Source organism: Sphaerodactylus townsendi, unplaced genomic scaffold (genome assembly GCF_021028975.2).
Source record: "Sphaerodactylus townsendi isolate TG3544 unplaced genomic scaffold, MPM_Stown_v2.3 scaffold_25, whole genome shotgun sequence".
NCBI classification, from domain to species: Eukaryota; Metazoa; Chordata; class Lepidosauria; order Squamata; family Sphaerodactylidae; genus Sphaerodactylus; species Sphaerodactylus townsendi.
In genome coordinates, this window is record NW_025950418.1 from 558,204 (window position 1) to 580,799 (window position 22,596).

Here is a 22,596-nt window from a genome sequence, read left to right on the forward strand (position 1 = left end):
CTCCTCTCCCTTCTGTTTTTTCGACCAGCAAAGGCGGGAGGGCCAATTGGCTGACTGGTCCCCCCCTGGATTAAAATCTGGGCCTATCCTGGTACCGCAGCACTGCCAGGACAGGCCCTAAACTAAAGGGATGCTGCCGCACCAAATTCACTCACAATCCGTGGGTGATGGGCGCCAAAGCGCAGGGCGGCTCTATGAATTCACTGTGCAGGCCCCTGCGCTTGGCCGAAGCCGCCCCCTAAGGAGCGGTCTCGGCAAGCAGCATTTCCCTGAGATAATTCGATTACAAATTTAGCGCCACTCCAGCCCTCCTGCGTTAACCACCAGGGCCACGGTAAGTACACTTCCTTTGCAAAGAAACCCCCCCTTCCTTGTGTGTGTGAGGATTTGCCTCTAATCGCCTGATTGCTTTTTCCCCGGATGCCTCCATCACCCAAAAGCACATCCAAACCCTCCTTTATGTTGCAAATTAGCATGGATACCCACGATTCCCCCAGGGTCCGCTCGCTCCTCCCTCCCTCGAGGCTCGGACCCTCGCCTTGACGCACCCTGATGACGCTCTGAAGCCAGCTTCCACCAGGATCGCCTACCCTCTGCCCTTCCTGTCAAACAATCAAAGAAAGAGGAGTGGGCAGCCCCCAGTAGACTGCATTAAAAGACTGCTTTAAAGGCAACCTTTACGCAGGCTACAAGATAAGTCTTCATATATAGTCGCCTTATATCAAACACCAAATCCAACAAAACTTGATTTCAACCCCCCACCATCGGCTCTCCAAGCCTGGCAAGACACGGCCCCCTCCTATAACCTGGGGAAGGGGGTGTGTTTCAGTCCTTCTTCCTACAGATCTCCAGTGGATCCTGACTCGTCATGACAGGCCAGCCCATGGAATGGCGCCAGGAGGAAACCAACCCCATCCCGGAGATGGAACAAATCTCCCTGGAGGATTCCGCCCGGCGGCCTCAACGAGAACGCCGTCACCGACGCCCAGATGGTACAAAGACCCGGATAACCTGGGGGAACGTCAAAGCAACTGCCAGCCAAGCTCAAGAGCTGCTGCGCCAGCAAGGCCACCCCGAGACGCCCGAGAACCTCTGTGCCGCTCTCTTTGCAATCATCACTGCCAACTCGGCGGCCACTATCCTTTGCCTGCTCTGTTGCCTCCTGCCAATGGCAGTCGGCCACCCCCTAACGAGCTTTCACCAGACCAACATCTGGGAGCAATTCGCCGCCGCTGCCAACGTCTCGTCCTTCTGCCTGGGCCAGTACCTAGGAGTCGGGAGCTTGCTAAGCTCCTGCCTGCTCCCCGTTTGCAAAGTCCCTGGAGACTTCCTAGCGGAGTCTGGTCTGAGCCCCTTCATGAATGCCTCATCCATCAGGTACTCTATGAGCGCCGACTGGGGACCCGTCGTCCAATCCCTCCCGGCCGGCGCTCTCTCCCTTGTCACCAAGACTGTCGCTAATCACGAGTCCAACACCTGCGCCCGCATCACCGGCGCGGCCGACCGAGAAACCGACCCGGGCCCATTCATCGGCTCGGCCAACTGGAACTGCACACACGTGGAGGACGTTCCCCCCGTGTTCGGGAACATCCTACTCCCCAGGGGCTGGTTCTGGACCTGCGGGGAGAGAACTTTCAACTACATTCCCGCCCGACTCTCTGCCGGGACTCTTTGCTGCCTCAGTCGCCTCACCATCGTTCTACCTCAGGCTCCACCCCAGGAGCCCGGGCGCCGCCACCGCTGCTCCGCTCTGCCTTTCGATCCTTCCTGCCGGAGCGACGCGGTTGCCCTCTCCAAAGCCGAAATCGCCTCCCTCGCGGTTTCCCTAGTGGGAGTCCCTGGGCTCGCCTCTTACAACGCTAAGACGATCGGCCGGCTGGCCTGTGCCCTTGCGAAGTCCATCAATTCTACCTCCATCGCTCTGGATGCCCTGGCCTCCGAACAGCAGGAACTTCGTCAAGCGACTCTAGATAATCGTGCCGCCATTGATTATTTGTTGTTATTGCATCACCAAGGTTGTGAGAATGTACATAATATGTGTTGTTTTAATCTCTCTGATAATTCCCAGTTGATTCATATGAAAGTGCGTGAGCTGCAAGAAGTTGTATCCAATCTGAAATATGACGTGTTGCCCCATTGGTGGTCAGCCCTCTGGAGCTGGCTACCGGGGGGATGGTTAAGTGCTATTGTACAGCTCTGCATTGGTTTGATTGTATGCCTCGTCGTCGGATCTTGTTTCGTTCAATGTATATCTAATATTGCCTGTAACATATGTAAGAAGCCCCTCGACTTTCCCTTACCTCGCAACCAAGTTCTAATGTTGCACAAGCAGCTCGGTCAGCTTGACCAGACGGCGGAGGGGACAAGCGTCCCTTTAAATCGCCCCCTAACATTTCGGCCTTCCTTCTAAAATATAAGAAAGGAGGAGATGTAGTGATGCACTGCTGACCCAGCAGCACCGTAAGTAGAGCGCTGGCACACCGGGGCTCCTACGGCCTTCTGGTTGCACCGCACCCCCACCCCTCATCCCCCAATGAGTCACGGGTCATGAACTATCTGGCTCACAGTCACCGGGTGTCCCGGACAAAGGGACAATGGTCTTGCCCCCAGGTGAGGATTAGGCCCAGATGCTTATGCTCCTCTCCGCACGTAGCAGCCAGGTGAGATCATGCATCACATGATGATCTCCCGGTCTCCCGCTCTCCCGGATTTCCCCCCCGTTCCACCCTTTTACACGCCCCCGCGAGGATCATAATAAAAGGTGCCAGGAACCAGCACGCGGCAGAGTCGCTAGGAACACGGACACCCGCGCTCCCGCTGCTGGCGCTCTCCACCAGATGTTATCACCGCGTCTCGTCTCGTTCTTGCGCTGACTTCGCGGCGCGACTACACCTATGGGATGTTGAAAATCTTCGAATTTGTACTGAATTCCGCATTCAAGATAATTTGAGTTTATTTGAGACCCCCAAGTGCAACAAAAAATTGAGAAAGATTGTTATGTACACTTGAATGTGGGGATGAAGCAAATATAACATAATGTAAATATAATGGTATATATACACATATATAAAAAACAATACAAATAGAAGGATATATGTATAATATCTTTATTTATACAAGACAACAGATGTAACAGCGTGCAACAGATTTAATTGGAATTGGTAGTAGAAACACCATCAAGTCATAACTGTTTTATCGTGACCCTTGTAGGGGTCAAGAGATAAGCAAGGCAGCATGAGGTAAACAGAAGCCATTCACCATTTGCTGACTCTGCAAGGCAAACCTGGATTTCTTTAGTGATCTCCCAGTTAGATTTTGAGATCTGGGGAGATCAGGAAGCAATAACTATCTTGCTTATATTTCATTTCCTTTCATTTATTTGATTTATACCCCGCCCTCCCCCCATAGGGCTCAGGGTGGCAAACAGCAAGCAAACATCAAAACACTCATCAAATATCAAACCAACAAATATCAAAACAGCAAAACAGCAGCGTCAATAAACATGTCCCCAAATATCAAATAGCAAGAACATCACGACATAATAACATTTCACAACACAATACTTGGAAATCAGAGTGCTCAGGATCAAACAATGGCATCTGGAATGAGGAAGGGAGCTTCAACCCTCAAAAGCTTCTACTTCCAAAATCTTGTTGCTCCCTAGGCTTCGATCTAGCAGATATTCAGATATAGATAATATATAAAAGTCATGTGAATTGTGACATTTAACCCCACTTTTCCCCTCTTTTTTTGGATGATGTCTCTCCTCCTGCCGTCAGGTCCGTGGTTCATTTATCGGATTCTCTTGCTGGTTCCCGGCATTGCCTTCCTGGATGGACTGGGGCTGTTGCGGGATTGGCTAATGAAAGCACGCAATCGACTTCCCGCCTCCCAAGCAGAGTAGGGCGCCAATGAAAACATTCAACAGGTCGTCCCGCCCTCCTGGTTCCCCACTCACAAAGGGAATAGTTCAAAAGCGGCCCTGAAATCCACTTGATCTGCACATGTTGTTTGTAAATGACATTTTTACTTGTAAATTTCCCTGCACAGATGTCTAAATAGGCAGGATCTCCATCTTGAATTTTGTTTATAATTTCCAAAATCTTCTGTAGGTATATTTAATAAATGTAAGTTCAGTTGATCAGTTTCGTCATTCCTGTCGGATGAGTGTGGGCGAACGTCTTGTCGGGGTTTCATGCCTTTCAGTTTGCATTTGATGGTGTCACTAGAACCGTGGTGGGGAACCTATGGCACTCCAGATGTTCATGGACTACAGTTCCCATCAGCCCCTGCCAACTGCCCATGCTGGCAGAGGCTGATGGGAATTGTAGTCCATGAACATCTGGAGTGCCATAGGTTCCCCACCACAGCACTAGAACAACTCCTTAGGCGAGAGACTGGGTGGTATCTGGGCTTCCACTCCTCCAACCTGCTGTTGATTCTGTGAGAAGGGGAGGAAATATTGCAGGTAATTTGTGAAATGGACTTGACTAGAGAAATGGCACGGAGGAGCAAGAATTAAACCCTCCTCCGTTACTATTGCTCCAACGAAATCTGGCACCCCTGCCCTTACAGTTGCTTTATCTATGGGGACATCCAGCCATGGCTCACTCACCTGCATAACATATCATTTGGGGTCTGAGTAGCTTTTGAACACAAGCAGAACTTGATAGGGTTGACGTCAAGGTATAGATGAAGCCAGTTCCAGCTTTTCAAAAGCCAGTTCCAGTTCCTGGTTTTCAAAGGCCCCTCTTCCCTCGCTCATGGCCCCTCTATACCTCCTCTGACCGCCACCAGGTCCCCTAATGCCCTCCTTCCCTTCCACCCACTCAGATGCCTCACACTCACCTTAATTTTCTTCCTGTTTCCAGTCATGAGGCCTCCTATCGTGAGGGTTGCCAACTTCCGGGGAATGGGATTACAATTGATCTCCAGTTGACAGTGAGCAGTACACCTGGAGAAAATGGCTGCTTTGGAAGGTAGACTCTAATGTTTTGTGAGGGAAGCAAAATCTCTCCTCGTAACCTCATTATGTAGTAACCCGCCCATGTTGGGTATGTTTGATACCCAACTTCTTTTTAAGGAAACTCGCAAAAGGTCACAAAAGGCTCCCAGGTGGCATCCCACCCAGCACTGACCCGTTGAAGATGTGTTGAATTGCAGATGGACGGGCCCTGTTGCTTCCAGGGCATATTTTGAGCTTTGGAAATGAAGGTCATATTGGTGGCTTGTGAGCACAACACAGATTATTCCCAAGGACCTTGTACTTTTAGAACCTAACCTCGCCTCAATTAAGCCTTTATGCTCACTAGATTAAATGCCCTCCCCTCGGTGGTCCTCTCAGGGAGATATGTGGAAACACCTCATCAAGAAAGAGTACGCCTGTGAAAACCAAAGTATCGAATCCATCCCACATGTTCTTTTTCAGTGTGGTTTGTATGGCAATCTACACAAGTCCACCATTAATTCACCCCTAGTTAAGCATAGTAATCTCTCAGAGGAGACCCGTGCCATTACAACTGGTGGATCCTTGTCCTTACATCACTGGTTGCGGTTGCAAAGTTCTTTTTAAGGAGCAGCAGTGGCGTAGGAGGTTAAGAGCTCGTGTATCTAATCTGGAGGAACCGGGTTTGATTCCCAGCTCTGCCGCCTGAGCTGTGGAAGCTTATCTGGGGAATTCACATAGCTGGGTGACCTTGGGCTAGTCACAGCTTCTCGGAGCTCTCTCAGCCCCACCCACCTCACAGGGTGTTTGTTGTGAGGGGGGAAGGGCAAGGAGATTGTAAGCCCCTTTGAGTCTCCTACAGGAGAGAAAGGGGGGATATAAATCCAAACTCTTCTTCTCTTAATTGCTGTGAGGTTACAAGATCACCAGTCATCTCATTTTTAAATTAAATTTTATTTGTTTTAATTTAGATTTTATTCGTTATGCCACTAAAAATCAAATTGATTGATTGACTGGTATTCCCAAGGAGGAACTTGGCCTGACTCATCTACTAAAAAATGTCAGATACAGTACTTATTTCTGGTTTGCCAGTGTGGAAAGCAATGGGGTGACCAGACACAGAGAATGGACTCCTGGACCTTTAAGTGGCAGGCTGAAGAAGGGCATTCCACTAGTACTGCTAGTACCCAGTGCCAGATTAACCCAGCAGCAGAGGTGTGTGGAGGGGGGGAATGGCACCCGGGGCAAAATACGCCCGCCCCATGCCCCCACCTCTTCCCCTCTTCCCCCCACTTAGTTTAGCAAAAAGTAGCCTGCAGAGGCCTACCTGGGGGAGTGGGGCTCACAAGGTCTCCTGGGAAGTGTAGTTTCCATCAGCTGGCTGCACTGGGGGGGGGGCTTAGGGCGGGGGGGGAAGGGTGAGGGGTCGGGGTGATTTTCCGCCCCTCATGTGACCTACTGGTATGTAAGCCATCCCCTTATAGCTACGTCTCTGCCCAGCAGCAAAAGAAGCACATCATGGGCCCTGCATTTTCAAGGGCCCCACCGTAAATGTTTGCAAAGTGTCTGATGAGATCGGCATCTCACTGTATTCTCCCAATCTGGCAACACTGTCGAAAATATAACTTTTAAATTGTAATTTTCTTACTTTTTTTTCTTTGTTTAAAATAATTTTTTATTAATTCTCAGTAAAAATACATACAATAGGATACAAGAAGAAGAAAGGAAAGGAAAAAAATACAGAATATCAATTCCAATGTCCATCGCCACATCCATCAGAGAAACAAGTATCTTAAATTCCATCTCTCTAACTAAAATATGTCATTACAGTAATAAATTTGTATCCTCTGCCAGATCAAAAATACAAAAGGGAACCGAAAACGAACTGAACTGATACAACATCCTCTAGAATCAATATCCTCTTCGTATTGTCGAAGGCTTTCACGGCCGGAATCACTTGGGTGCTGTGTGGTTTCCGGGCTGTATGGCCGTGTTCTACCAGCATTCTCTCCTGACGTTTCGCCTGCATCTGTGGCTGGCATCTTCAGAGGATCTGATGTAGGCAAAACGTCAGGAGAGAATGCTACTAGAACACGGCCATACAGCCCGGAAACCACACAGCACCCAATATCCTCTTCATTCAAAAACTTAAACCCAGCTGAGAACAAATCTGAGGCATTTTGCTCTCTCACAAATTTTAACCATATTTTCTCAATTTTTTCTGATGTTATTTCTTTCAACATTTCCGTTAGCTTATTGCAATCCATGCTAGCAGTGATAGTTTTCTTACTTTTGACATTTGAAATTGATACCTACATGTGAGTAGCGGTATCCCTGGAGTATATAGCAAATGAAAAAATTGAATTACTTGAAGATGCAAGTAAATAATTTATGTTTTCATATTTATATGCATTTTGAAAAATGAGGGGCCCTTTATAACATATGCTACAGTTCCTGCACTAGCTTCATCCAGCCCTAGCGAGCACCACAACAAAGGGCTACTGTGGTGAGAAAATCCATAAGTATTGCTATGCTATGGCAAAGGGTAGGATAAAATAAACGCTTTATCCTCACAACAACCCTATGAGGTAGGTTAGATGAGGTGACCATGTGAGTTTTATAGCAGCAGAGGCATTTTCAACCTGGGTCCCCCCATTTCTAGTCCCACATGCTAACCGTTGTGTCACATGGCACCCCATGTGTTTCTCATAATAACTTCAAATCTGTGGGAAATCTACATTTTGTCAGCAAGAAGAAGAAGAAGAAGAAGAAGAAGAGGAGGAGGAGGAGGAGTTTGGATTTATATCTCCCCTTTCTCTCCTACAGGAGACTCAAGGGGGCTTACAATCTCCTTGCCCTTCCCCCCTCACAACAAACACCCTGTGAGGTGGGCGGGGCTGAGAGAGCTCCGAGAAGCTGTGACTAGCCCAAGGTCACCCAGCTGGCTTTTGTGGGAGTGCACAGGCTAATCTGAATTCCCCAGATAAGCCTCCACAGCTCAGGCGGCAGAGCTGGGAATCAAACCCGGTTCCTCCAGATTAGATACACGAGCTCTTAACCTCCTACGCCACTGCTGCTCCTAAAATGAGCTAAAATGAAGGTCCCCCTATTTGAATACAAAAAACAACAACCCCGTGTCCAAACAGATTTCAGTGCCTAACTATATCCATGCATATCTATCCATGCACATTTTTAAACTATGCAATCTAAGCTGAGGACTCAGAGCTCCAGGTCCCACACGGAGAGAGGGTGGCTGCTTTGGGTGCTAAGAAAGGGAAGCAGCTCCTCGCGGAAAGTCTCCTGGAAGGTGTAGAGGTGGCTCATGCTGCTGCTGTTGTAGAAAGAGAGCTGCCCCCCTTCAAAGTCCACGTAGACCCCCACCTTTTCCATCCTCCCACAGACAGAGAGTGAACTCCGGGGCTCGCTCAGAGCTAGGTACTCCCCAGCCCTCAACTCAATAGCCCACACCCCTTCCTTGGGCTGGAAACTCAGGCGCCTCTTGCGTTTCACAGACCTCTTTGCCACCCCCACCACCCAGCCCAGGCTCTCGCCGACTCGGATCTCCCAGTAGAAGCGCCCAGAGGTAAAGCCCTTCCGCCCCACCACGCACGGGTTCGAGGTGAAGCGCTAGGGTTTCCTGCGCCAGAAGCGTCGTCCGGGGCTGAACTTGATGCCAGTGGCTTCCTCCACAAGGATCAGGCTGGGGTGAGCAGAGTTGCAGTCCAAGGTGATACATGCAGGAACTGGAGGGCAGAAAACAGAGGGAGTGAACCATTGGTGGGATCCAAAAATTTTAGTAACAGGTTCCCATGGTGCTGGGATTCAAACAGTGGCGTAGCGCCAATGGAGCTCGGCGGGGCACGACGGGGGCGTGGCCAGGCATTCTGGGGGCGGGGCATTCATAATTTCTCTGTTACTGTAAAATACTTTTACTGTAAATAAAAAAGTTCCTAATTTCCAGCTGGTATCTTTCTGTCCATAATTTAAACTCATTATAGCAAGTCCTATCATCTACTGCCAACAGAAACAACTACTTCTCCTCTAATTGACTGCCTGTCAAATACTTAATACTTTCAAATACTTAATTTTGTTTCTAGAAATCAAAAGAAGGATACTTTCCTTAAACCAGGAACTTTACCATATTTCTAAAACATGTCTTTAAAACAGCCCAACAGGGAGAATTATCCCGTTTTCTACCTTCGCTAACCAGCCACATAGGAAACAACAGGACTTTATGATTTTTGGACCTAATGGAATTCCTAACGGAAAAGCAGACCCAATTAGTAACCCCCTCTTGGCACACACAAATAATTAGTAACCCACTCTCGGGAACTGGTGAGAACCTGCTGGATCCCACCTCTGGAGTGAACCCAACCAACTTCCCTGCTGCAGGAAAAGGGAGGTCCTCTTAGGGCACCAAAATTAGTGATGGGGATCTGGGGATCTGGTTGCATTTATCAAATGTTACTCATAGACCTTATTGAATTAATAGTTTTGCATTGCTGATCACACAGAGTTCTGCAGGGTACTGCAGTCAAAGTTGTGCTCATGACCTGAGCTTGACTCTGATGGAAGTCAGGTTCAGGTAGGCAGCTCAAGGTTGACTCAGCCTTCCATCCTTCTGAGGTGAGTCCCCTTGCTGGGGTCAAAGTGTAGATGACTGGGGAAGGCAATGGCAAATCACCTTGTAAACATAGTCTGCCTAGCAAACGTTGTGTTGGGACACCACCCCAAGTGTCAGTAATGAATGACCCAGTGCTTGCACAGGGAACTACCTTTATCTTTTACCTTTGTTGAATTAATACACAAGTAATCAAGTATGGGGGAAAAAGTTGTTTTGTAACATGCAGTAAGGTTCAGTAGTTATTTCAATTGACAGCGAAACCCACTCTTCAACAAACCGATCAGCCTGAACTCCTCCCGCTTTCTATTTTGCCAAGCCTATTTTTCTGAACTGATTATACCCATCCGTTCTTCGAGGACCTATCAGATTTATAGTAGAAAAATGTAGATTTTTGTTCTGGTGGCCTTGAAAAGAGGTTTAAATCAGGATCATTATGGACAATGAGATCTTTTAAATAACCCAAAAGCAAAATTTCAAGATCATGTTGGGTAGAATCTTATGATCCATGATGGTTCCCTCCTACTGAGGGAAGGGAAACACAGAAAAGATCTGGATTCCTTGCACTTGCAAATTGCGGGATCCAGCCTGCTCTCTAGTCCGAATTGTGGAAGGTATGTGTTTTTGTCAGTTTCCAGACTCAAACTGATATACCATACAAAGAAGTAACAGAATATGGTTTAACTTGAGACCAAGGGCTGGGTCTCTGTGTCAGAACTTTCTCAGTAATAAAAGGGAGATCTACAAAGCTACCTATTTTGGATTCTCAGACTGTGGTACGATTGCCATGCAAGGAAACCTTATTCCCAGAATGCCCCAGGACGCCTCCTTACCTGGATATACTGTACCCAAGAGCTCTTTCCAGGCATAGAACTGCAGGGGTCCCTTGAATTCACCCAGGTTCAAGTCTACAGGCACAACTCCAAATTCATCCTCCTCCTCCTCCTCTACTGTCTTCACTGGCCCTAGCTGTTCCTCCTCCTCTTCCTCCTCTTCCTCTTCTTCCTCTTCCTCCTCATCCTCTTCTTCATCTACATTGTTTCCCTCTTCTGCCTCATTCTCATATTCATCTGTATCTTCACCGCTGGCCTGCAACCCTTCTTCTACCATCTCCACTTCAGTTTCTTCTTCCTCTTCTGCTGGGGTTCCTTGCTCCTTGCGGACCCTATGAGGGGAGAGAGCTCCCAGAGTGTCAGCCATTTTAGACTGTCTTTCCAACATGGCCGTATTAGCCCAGGCTCCTAAGCTTTCAGGCACTTTGAGCCCCCTCCAACACTTCAATCTTTCGCCCCTCTTCAGCTGATAGTCTGACCCTGGTATAGCCCTACATCCATTTCGAGGGTATCCTGAAAAATTTTACTCACAGTGTTTTCATATTTCTATTGCCAAGCAGAATTCTTCAGGGAAGTACATTTTGGGGAGTATAATTGTTCAATATTGTAATTTTTTGAAGTGAATATTTTTATTATTATTTATTACAAATATACAATTTATGGATAATCATGGGCTGTAACATTTAAGTTTTGTCTTTGTCTATGCTTCTGCACAGATCCAAAAAGTTTATCTTTGCTAGAAATGAGGGAGCTTCAGCTTTCGAAGTGGTGGCTCCATATTGAAAAAAAAAATCTTCTCCTTGGGTTTCTCATGGGAGTCTCTTTATATGCTTACCGCCACGGAAATTTACCATCATCTAAAGATCAGACTGTACGACCAGGAATATCAATCTCTCCTGAGTGCTGCACAAAGCTCCTGTTCCCCTCTATACTTTGGGATCACACCCCCAAAATCTAGCCCTGCTGTATACTTAGAACAGCTTGTTAATTATAAGTGCAGATGGGTCATGACAAGAGCAAGGTGCAACTCATTCCCCTCTGTCTATCTTCAAGGTCGTTTCCTTAACATCCCACAAAGTGAGCGTTGCTGTCGGTACTGTCCCAATGCTATAGACTCAATCCCTCATATCCTGCTTTACTGTTCGAGGTATAATGATATTAGAACCGATCTGGGAGCTTTACTACCTCTAGAATTTATGTTTCTCTCAGACAAACTAAAAATGTCTAAGCTATTGAACAGCCCTATTGTAGAAATTTCTGAAGCAGTTGCTACATTTTTAATCCATGTTCTACATGATATATAACAATGATCCTGTTTTTGTATTTGGAATGTGTGGTACTTCTGGTTTATGCCTAATAAAGGTTTTTGGATTCGATTGGATTGGATTGGATATAAGAGACAATGTGTTTTGCAGCAACAAGGAAGCAGTTTATTATCTTATTAATAGAGGTTATGTAAGATAATCAATTAATTGTAATTTATATAGGGGTGTTAGAAAGAGGAAAAAGTGCCATCGCTCCCAGACTATTTAGAAACACTTTACCTGTCTGAGACTGCTTGAAATCTCGGAAAAGGCAGGCAAAACTCACCTCTCCAATAACTCTTTTGCTTCCTGGACAAGAAAAAAACAGAAAAGATTGGTGGGGAAGGAATACATGATGAGATAAGGGCCCCTTCCACACATGCAGAATAATGCACTTTCAATCCACTTTCACAACTGTTTGCAAGTGGATTTTGCTATTCTGCACAGTAAAATCCAGCGGCGAAGTTCAGTGAAAGTGGATTGAAAGTGCATTATTCTGCATGTGCGGAAGGGGCCAAGAACTCCAAATAGCTCCCGTTTAATCCAGCGGAGACTCTGTGGCCACAAAGCACATATTATGCAAAGGTCTCTGTATATGAAGTCATTGTACATTGTACATTCAGAAGATATTCCATCCCATGTTAGTAATATGCACACAAGGCACAGAAAGGATGAGAGAAGATCATGGATCACACTGTTAGCGGGTCAGACTACTCCCATGATCCTAAGGGGCTTGTTACAAGGGCCATAGCATCCCCCCGCAAGGATAGGTTTGGTCCCGCATGGCAACATCAGAGAGAAATGGATAGAAAAACACCTAATAGCTAAGGAGGGCTGACATAAAACAGTAACTCCCTCTCACACACAAATACTGCACACCTACACATGCATGGGAAGGAGAGTGGCATGCAAGGGAAGGGGAGTGAGGGAGGGGTGGTATGGAAGTGAAGGGGAGGGAGAGGGTGTCAGGCAAGCGAGGGGAGGGAGGGGTACAAACGGTATACATTACTATATATCTTAAGGGCAGAGACGTAGCAAGGGGGGAAGGGCCCAGTTCATTGGTGCGTCCTCTGCCCCCGTCCTACCCCAGAACGCCCCTGTCCCACCCTGGAATGCCCCCGCCATACCCCCACCACGCCCCCACAGGGGCGCGTGCCTGGTGCGTCGTGGACACCCCGGCCCCCTTGGAGCTACGACTCTGCTTAAGGATCTTCTATTAGAAGAAGAAGAGTTTGGATTTATATCCCCCCTTTCTCTCCTGCAAGAGACTCAAAGGGGCTGACAATCTCCTTGCCCTTCCCCCCTCACAACAAACACCCTGTGAGGTAGGTGGGGCTGAGAGAGCTCCGAGAAGCTGTGACTAGCCCAAGGTCACCCAGCTGGAGTGTGTGGGAGCGCACAGGCTAATCTGAATTCCCCAGAGAAGCCTCCACAGCTCAGGTGGCAGAGCTGGGAATCAAACCCGGTTCCTCCAGATTAGATACACGAGCTCTTAACCTCCTACGCCACTGTATTACTAACAGTCTCATCAGTATTGATGGCAGGTCTTTCCTTTAAGATATATTCCCATAAATAAAATGATTAATACCCCCTAATAAATACCTCTTCTTTAATATAGAAGACCATCAGAAGTTTTTCTTTGTCACACTTAAAAATAGTTTTCCAGGAAAGGATCTCACTCAGCGGCTTAGGCAGCAGTTCCTGAGACGGTATACACTGTTTTCATGAGAACGCTCAGCTATCATTCCCATGGAAACTAGCATCATTCAGCATCACTTATCACCCAATCCAGAGCCCTGGGACAGCCAGGGGTTGCGCTGCCGCAGCACTGCCCTGCCGCCTCCACAGGACTTTTTGATGGTGCAAGAAGGCAATATTTTTTAACCCTCCCCACTTCCGGAAAGCCCTCCATTGGACTCGATGGGTTTATGTCACCCAAAACGATGGCGTGAGTCCATGCCCCAGGTGCTGGCGTCCCAGGAGGCAATGCTGCAGTGGAAACCAACGAACATCGGCGTCACCCCTGGCCATGCCTCTAGACACCCAGCAGAGCCAACAGGGGTGAAGGGTGATGCAGTGCAGATTTGTCCCTCTACTGGGGAAGTGTCCCAGGGAGGGCAAATCTTCCAGAGTACAGCCCCACAGCCTCCACCACGGCCTTCAATCCCCGCACTTTGGATTGGGACATTAGATACATTTCCCCCCTATAAAGTAGGAAGCTAGCGCCTGTACGGCAGCTTCTATCTTCCTGAATCGCCTCTCCCCTTCAAGCTGATGCGCACTGGTCACGAGTAGCTCTTTTGCTTCTTGTCCTGCTGGGCCCCTTCCGCACATGCAGAATAATGCACTTTCAATCCACTTTGCAGCTGGATTTTCTGTGCGGAATAGCAAAATCCACTTTCAAACAATTGTGAAAGTGGATTGAAAGTGCATTATTCTGCATGTGCGGAAGGAGCCCTGGACTGGTAGTGTATAACCCTGTCCAGTGGTGGGATCCAAAAATTTTAGTAACAGGTTCCCATGGTGGTGGGATTCAAACTGTGGCGTAGCACCAATGGGGCTGGGCGGGGCACGACGGGGGCGTGACCGGGCATTCAGGGGGCGGGGCATTCCTGGGCGGGGCTGTGGCAAGGATGTTTCCTTGGTGGGAAACGAATGGTTTCCTTGGGTGGGAAACGAATGCACGCAGGCGCAGGCTGCCACGCACACCTCCTGCTAGACTGCTTCAAGTTCTGCGTGCTACTGCTGAGAGGAGGGGCGTAACTAAGGCAAAAATCACGTGGCAAAATTACCAATTAGTAACCCCCTCTTGGCACACACAAATAACTAGTAACCTACGCTTGGGAACCTGTGAGAACCTGCTGGATCCCACCTCTGACCCTGTCCTATAGCTTTTCCAAAAACCCATTCAATAATTTATTTTCTTAGACTCTGTATGAATGAATCACTCCAAGATGATTGTAGTAACTTTTTTTTTGAGACAATTAGAAAAAGCTATTGTCAAAATGATTCTCATTGCTGAAAGGTCTAAACTCCTATTGAAGGACAGCAGTATACACTGGTGGAGAGATGTTGCTGTTACTCACCTGTTGCATAAATGAAAATCCCTCACAATAATTCACTTGGTTGTAAACCACTAATTTGGATAACAACATGTGAAAATGGTCTCAGTCAATCTTTCCCACGATCCCCGAGCACTCTGGATATGGGTGGGCCTTTCTCACCTTGAGGAAACTGATGTGATCTTTGCACTCAAGCCCTGACCGTACTCGGCAGAGTGTCTCCGACCAAGACGCCACTTTCCAATTCAGTTCTTTCAGCTTGGTTTCCATTTGGGCCAGGTTCTTCTCTCGTTGATGCTCCAGGGCCACCTTTAAACTGTACTCTCTGTCAGTCAGTAACTGGTGCATCTTCACAAACTCCCCAGAAATGTGATCAGACAAGGACTCTGAGCAGGTCTGAAAGGGAATCGGCATCGTATGAGAGCATGAAATCAGCCCTTCGGATCAGACCAGTGGTCCATCTGGGCCAGCATTCTGTCTCACACAGTGGCCAATCAGTTCATCTGGCAGTCCAACAATAAGGCATAGACTGCAGTGGTGGCAACCGTTTGGCACTCCAGATGTTATGGACTACAATTCCCATCAGCCCCTGCCAGGATGGCCAATTGGCCATGCTGGCAGAGGCTGATGGGAATTGTAGTCCATAACATCTGGGGTGCCAAACGTTCGCCACCACGGGCATAGAGGCTGACAGCTTCTCCAAGGTTGCTTCCAGGCACAGAGTTTTACTGCCTGTGAATGTGGAGGTCCCCTTTAGTCACTGTGGTGAGTAGTCACTGACAGACCTATGCTCCATGTATCGACATAATAACTTTTTATAGCTTTCTATGCCTGTGGTGATCACTACATCCCAAGGCAGAGAATTCCACATTTTAACCATTTATTGTGTAAAGCAGTATTTGTTTTTGGCCATTCTGAATTTACTGCCCATCAATTTTATTGGATGGCCTCCAGATCTATAGTATTTTAGGAGAATGGGAAAACTTCTACTTCTCCACTTTCTCTATTTCATTTGTAATTTTATAAACCTATACCACCTTTCCCCCTTAGTAGTCTCTTTTCTAAACTGAAAAGAAAAAAAATGTGTATATCTCCACAAGAAGAAGAGGAGGAGGAGGAGGTGAGTGTGCCAGGAAGCACAATATGTATATATATATATATTTAAATCCCAAGTGAAAACTTTGGTCCCTTCTGCACATTCAGAATGATTCACATTAAATGCACTTTCACAATTGTTTGAAAGTGGATTTCAATATTCCACACTGTAAAATGCAGTTTCAAAGTGGATTGGAAATGGATTGAAAGTGCATTATTCTGCATGTGCGGAAGGGGCCTATAGGTGCAAAAATGAATGCAGAAATCAGGGGATAAACGGAAGCAGTGTGGGGCCAGAACTGGCAAAAAAACCAAGAAAGTCTTGTGTGTAAGGAAGGGGGAGAATCAAAGCAGTTTTATTTATTTATTTATTTATTTATTTATTTATTCATTCATTCATTCATTCATTCATTCATTCATTCATTCATTCATTCATTCATTCATTCATTCATTCATTCATTCATTCATTCATTCATTCATTCGGTTTATAGACCGCCCTCCCCCTAAGGGCTCAGGGCGGTGAACAACATAAGTAGAGCACAATATAGCAAATCAAGTTAAAATTCAATAAGTTAAATAATACAGGCTCTAAAAGATAAAATATAAACCTTCCCCATTAAAATGCAGCATTAAAATTAGTATTAGTACCTGATGGCATCCACTGTTAACTCCTCAACCCCAAGGGGTGGTAGGATTCAATGATGTTATCAGAGGAGGGGGGAACGAAAAGGAGGGAGGGGGGCCCTCATCAACGGCTGGTCTCCCCGAAGGCCCGGCGGAACAGTTCAGTCTTACAGGCCCTGCGGAACTCAGCAAGGTCCCGCAGGGCCCGGACAGGTGGTGGTAGAGCGTTCCACCAGGCCGGGGCTAGAGCTGTGAAGGCTCTGGCCCTGGTAGAGGCCAGCCGTATCATTGAGGGGCCAGGGATCACCAGTAAATTGGCCTCTGCTGAGCGCAGAGGCCGGTTTGGGACATATGGGGTAAGACGGTCCCGCAGGTACGGAGGTCCCAGGCCGCGCAAGGCCTTAAAGGTTAACACCAACACCTTGAAAGTGATTCGGTATTCAACTGGTAGCCAGTGCAGGCGGCTGAGCACAGGTGTAATGTGTTCTCGCATGGCACTTCCTGTAAGCATGCGAGCCGCTGCATTCTGGACCATTTTTAATCTCTGAATCAAGCGCAAGGGAAGGCCCGCGTAGAGCGAGTTGCAATAGTCTAACCTGGAGGTGACCGTTGCATGGACCACAGTGGCCAGGTCAGCTTGAGAGAGGAAGGGGGCCAGCCATCGGGCCTGACGAAGATGGTAAAATGCGACCCGGGTTATGTGGGCCACCTGGGTCTCCATTGAAAGAGACGAATCCAGGTGGACCCCCAGGTCACGGACAGAGGGGACTGGTGCCAATACAGTCCCCTCCCACACCGGCGGCTGGAAATCCCCCCTCCCCCTCACGACCCAGCCAAAGGGTCTCCGTCTTTGCTGGGTTCAGTTTCAACCTGCTCTGTTTCAACCAACCAGCCACGGCCTCTAAACAACGCTGGAGAGCTGCAGGGGCGGTGGCCGCTCCCCTCTCCATCAACAGAATGAGCTGCGTGTCATCGGCATACTGATGACACGTCAGCCCAAAGCTCCGCACCAACTGAGCAAGGGGTCGCATATAGATGTTAAATAATAGTGGGGACAACAGAGCTCCCTGAGGTACACCACAATGAAGTGAGCACCTCCGGGAAGCTTGGTCCCCACACCACACTTGCTGAGTCCGGTCCCGGAGGAACGAGGCAATCCATTTAAGGACAGTGCCCCGTACCCCGGAAGCGGCTAGGCGGTGGGTCAAAAGGTCGTGATCGACCACGTCAAACGCTGCGGTCAGATCCAATAAGACCAACAGCGCCGATCCGCCTCGGTTTCAAAACAAAACTGCAGCCAAAAAAATGTGGTAAAGGCCACAGTGAAACTTCTTTTGCCTCAAAAATGTCATTTGCCTGAAGCCTTCAAATGAAGCAGCCACCTATGTACTGAGGGATATCAAGCAGCAAATGGTGAATGTCAAATGTAATATGTAGAATAGCATTCAAAAAATAGCAGAGGCGTAGCTGGGCCATACTGCTCCTGGTGCGCACTCTGTTTTCCGCCCCCATCCCCGCCCCACACTTACCATAGCGAAACAGTGCAGGCTGGAGAAGCGGCCTGTTCCCTTCAGGCTGAAAATGGTTTGGTAGGAACTACACTTCCCAGGAGACCTTGGGACTCACAAGGTTTCCTGGGAAGTGTAGTTCCCACCAGGCCGTTTTCAGCCTGAAGGGAACAGGCCGCTTCTCCAGCAAGCACTGTTTCACGAAGGTAAGTGTGTGGGGGCGGGGGGGGCTGCTGGGGTGATTTTTCGCCCCCAGGCGCATGCCTGGAGCAACACTTGAGGGGCACCATGTTCCTGCCAGCCATCTTAACCCATACCACACCTTCAATTCTAGAATGTTCTCCTGCTGACGGCACTGGCTCCTTTTCAGATGGTGGAGTCCTTCTTCCAGGGGTTCTAGAGATGCCTTCAGCTGATCCTAGAGGGAAGGAAAGAACAAACAAGGCTGGAGTTACCTGAAGTGGGTGGAAACAAATGCCACACGATGACCCAGCTCTTCCCCCTCTATTCCAGTCTCCTCAGAAAAGACCCTGGAATCCTAATTCCCCCATTTTCTGATTTATCCAATTTTCTACCCACAGAGTTTAGTATTTTTGTCTCTCACCTGATAGGCCTGAACAGCATTTTTTATAGGGAGGAAGTCATGTCCACGATGCTGAGGCAAGTCCCGACAGATGACACAAACGGGCCCCTCATCCTGGCTGCAGAAGAGTTTCAGGGGTTCCTCGTGTTCCTCACAAAAGTACCAGCCTGCAGTCCCACCCAACTGAGGACCTTCGTCCAGCTTGAGGAGCCGGGCCTTCTCCGCCAGGCTGCAAAGGGCTCGGTTGACCGCCATGCGACGCAAAGCAAAAGGCCGCCGGCACTCGGGACAGAGCCCACGCCTCTGGCCCTTGGGGATACAGGGCTCCAGGCATGGCGCACAGAAGCTATGGCCGCACTCGAGCATGTGAGGGTCCCGAAAGATGGAGAGGCAAATGGGGCACAGCAGGTCCTCTGTGAAGCTGGACACCTCTCTCACAGATGCCATGACGAGCGGTCAAAAAAGGCCCCGCTTCTCCTCAGTACACCCTGCTATTTTTCCATTGGGTTAGGTGGACTCCTTTGAAACGTTCTCTCCTCTGAGGTTAAATGTTTCGCCCCTCCTCAAGGAAACATCTCAAAACACTGGTTTCTTTGTTTTCTTCTGTCAAACGTGCGCTTCCTTAATTCTGTCGTCTGTCTTGGACAAGGCCCTAGACTGGGAAGTCCTACTTTATAAATGAAAGCTAATAACAACAACAACAATAATAATATCTTTGGTTGACAATGGTAGAACTCACAGGGAGTTCAGATGCGTTCCTGTGTTCAAAAGGTTAATCAGGAATTATAAAATGATTAGAGAGTCAACAGCTCCTGCTGGCAAGATCAGGGGCTCTTTGCTCCTCTTTCTTTAATTTTGCATTAAGTGGGAGTAGAAGAGTTGCCCGCCAAAGACATTTCCCAGTTGGGAGGGTCCACATAAGTGTGCCCCATCACACTTCCCCACTCTATTGTGAGTGGCAAGCACAAGAAAGTACATGAAATTCCTCTGGAAAAGGAATTCTACCACACTGTACACTTAAAGTTCAATGCAGAAATGGAGGAGAAGTTGATCTATGGCAGTGGTGGCAAACCTTTTTGAGACCAAGTGCCCAAATTGCAACCCAAAACCCACTTATTTATAGCTAAGTGCCAATACAGCAATACTGAATACTGAGGTTTTAGTTTAGAAAAAACGGTTGGCTCCGAGGCGTGCGTTACTCGGGAGTAAGCTTGGTGGTAATCGGTGGCTTTGCTTTGAAGCAACCATGAAACTCTTCCAATGGGTGACTCACAACCCTAGGAGGGTTTACTCAGAAGCAAGCCCCATTGCCAGCAACCGAGCTTACTCCCAGGTAAAGGATCGCACTTTAGTTTTTCGCATGAAAATCAGTGGGGTTTAACAGCACTTAACCTACACTAGTTCCCCAAAACTAGGTCTTAGGTTTAATGCTAATAATCGAGCCCAGCAGCCCAAGTCAGACAAGATGTGAGGGCGGGGGGCAACTCTGTTTGTGCGTGCCCACAGAGAGGGCTCTGAGTGCCACCTCTGGCACCCGTGCCATAGGTTCGCCACCACTGATCTATGGCTACCAATCTTGATCCTCCTTGATCTCAGATTGCAAATGCATTAGCAGACCAGGTGCTCAGGAGCAGCAGCAGCAGCAGAAGGCCATTGCTTTCACATCCTGCATGTGAGCTCCCAAAGGCACCTGGCGGGCCACTGCGAGTAGCAGAGTGCTGGACTAGATGGACTCTGGTCTGATCCAGCAGGCTAGTTCTTATGTTCTTAAATATCAGGGGGACAAGCAGGTGGGAGGAAAGGATGGGCTGCCCCCTCATAACAAACTCCTCTCCCTCAGAAAGTAGGGCTGAGATCCAAATATTGAGGGCTGGAGGGAATGGCCTGTACGCCTCTTCACAAGGATGCAGGACTGAGACTGAACGTCTGGGTTTGGTTTCGTATAACTGACTCTAGTAATCATATAACAGCAATAGAAACCCCAGTGTTTAGGTCAAAAAATCCACATGGCGGGGGATGGGGGATGGATGGACTAGAACATACCATTCTGCAAACCTGAGGTAACCCTCAGGCTTGCACAAAATATATAAATGTCTGGGAGCCCCATTTTCCTGTAAGTCTGCACCAGTCCTCAGCCCACCCTGTTCGTTCTCTGGCAATGAACACATTTTTCTAGGTTTAAGAAGGAACTCTTTGAAAGAGAATCATCCTGTGTTTTATTGTTCTTTTTTTAAAAAAGGTGGATAAAGAGTTGCTCAGCTCTCCCAAGACAATGCACCACTGATATTCCATTATATCGCCCCTTGCACTAGAGCAGTTTAGCGTGATATAGCGGTAGACATAAGAAAATCACCAGCCTCCTGTTTCTAAACACTTCAGTTCGTTCGCCCCATCGCTGCAACCAATGAGATACTTAACAGACTGTCTTTCTAACTGAGACTCAGGTGGACATGGTGTGATTCAATGCAATTAATAGGATGAGGTATCTAATACCTCATCCTCTCCTCTCGGGAGGGTCTACGAGGGACTGGCGGGCATTGTTATGTTGAATTATGTATTAATTGCTGCGTTTTAATTCGTGTTATTTAGTGATTGATTGATATTTGATTTTTATGTTGTTCTCTGTATCTGAATTTTATGTTGTTCACCGCCCAGAGCCCTTTGGGGGTTGGGCGGTATATAAGTCTGAAAATAAATTAAAAAAAATAAAAAAATAAGGATAGTGTGCTTCAAGCACAAAAGCGGAGGCAAAGAAGAAATCTCGGAATTTGAGACTGCTCAGATCAGTGGTTCTCAACCTGGGGGTCGGGACCCCTTTGGGGGTTGAACGCCCCCTTCACAGGGGTTGCCTAAGACTCTCTGCATCAGTGTTCTCCATCTGTAAAATGGATAAACGTTAGGGTTGGGGGTCACCACAACATGAGAAACTGTATTAAAGGGTCGCAGCATTAGGAAGGTTGAGAACCACTGGCTCAGATGAAAGGCCTGGTCTTTGAATATCTGTCATCCCCCCCCCCCCACCCACCCACCCTCCAATGGTGACTAATGACACCAGGCTGATTTTATCCTCTTTCAAACAGCACAATTGTGTTGTATTTGTATTATTTTCGCTAGCCACCCTGAACCCAGCTGAAGCTGGGAAACAGCAGGATAGCAAGCCCAATAGAATAAAAATAAACTAAGGTCCTTTGGATATTTGAATTGCACTAGCTGTGGGAGTGACTAGTTCTTTCCTTCAGAAGTACATCTCCTTATTGGCCTTTTGCTTCCCACACAAGTATTTCCAGATGACCCCCATTTCCAAATCTAGAACTATTTTGCTGTCTAACCTACTACACGCCCCTTAGATTCCCTCCTTCCCCACCCTCCACCCCAGCATAGGGGACTTTTAAACCCTTGTTTCTAGATTCTCTGTGCCGAACCCTCTAACCTGCACAAAGTCGCACTGACTTCTCACGACTCAAAACACGGGGCTTCCCCGAGACCCAGACATGCTGGTTGCAGAGAGTAAAAAGGTGCAGCCTTACCCTTTCAGCCAAGCGTCTTCCCCTACCTTGAGCTCAATAACCCAAGTCTTCTTTTAAAGGACTTTCTTCTGCCTTTGGGACGACTGCCCCTCAATCTTTGCTGGAAAGCTGGAAATGGACTAGCTATCTCCTAACCCTCTTGGATGGTCCTTGATTCCACACCTGCTTTGCCTCCGAGTCTTCGTTCCCTTTGCATTCAAGGGAGGGGGGGCTTCAGAACCCACAAACTGCAGCAGGACTCCGTTGCCTCTGATGATGCGGCAATTCTTCTCCCTGCAAACTGCAAGCTCTCAGAAACCTGACTCAGCACGTTCCGTGTCCTGCCAAAGCTGCTGCTGCTGCTGCTGCCGCCGCCTCTGGGCAGGAGGGAGGGAATGACTGGGCACCTTGCAGAATCAATGTGCTGCAGGGCTGCACAGACAATGTGGGGGGAATATGTTGCAGAGAAGGGCAACGAGGATGATTGAGGGACTGGAGCACCTTCCTTATGAGGA

At 48.0% G+C, this 22,596-nt stretch overlaps 1 protein-coding gene across 1 annotated transcript; it reads right to left on the reverse strand.

Moving 5' to 3' along the window:
* Positions 1-7,938: 7,938 nt before the first annotated feature.
* LOC125425277 (zinc-binding protein A33-like) lies at positions 7,939-22,388 on the reverse strand. The gene is given in 7 exon segments (XM_048482875.1): positions 7,939-8,688; positions 10,400-10,731; positions 11,990-12,012; positions 14,928-15,161; positions 18,315-18,410; positions 18,597-19,232; positions 22,103-22,388. Coding segments are annotated over 6 exon segments (1,635 nt in total). The 5' UTR covers positions 19,023-19,232; positions 22,103-22,388; the 3' UTR covers positions 7,939-8,164.
* Between the last annotated feature and the right edge of the window lie 208 nt (positions 22,389-22,596).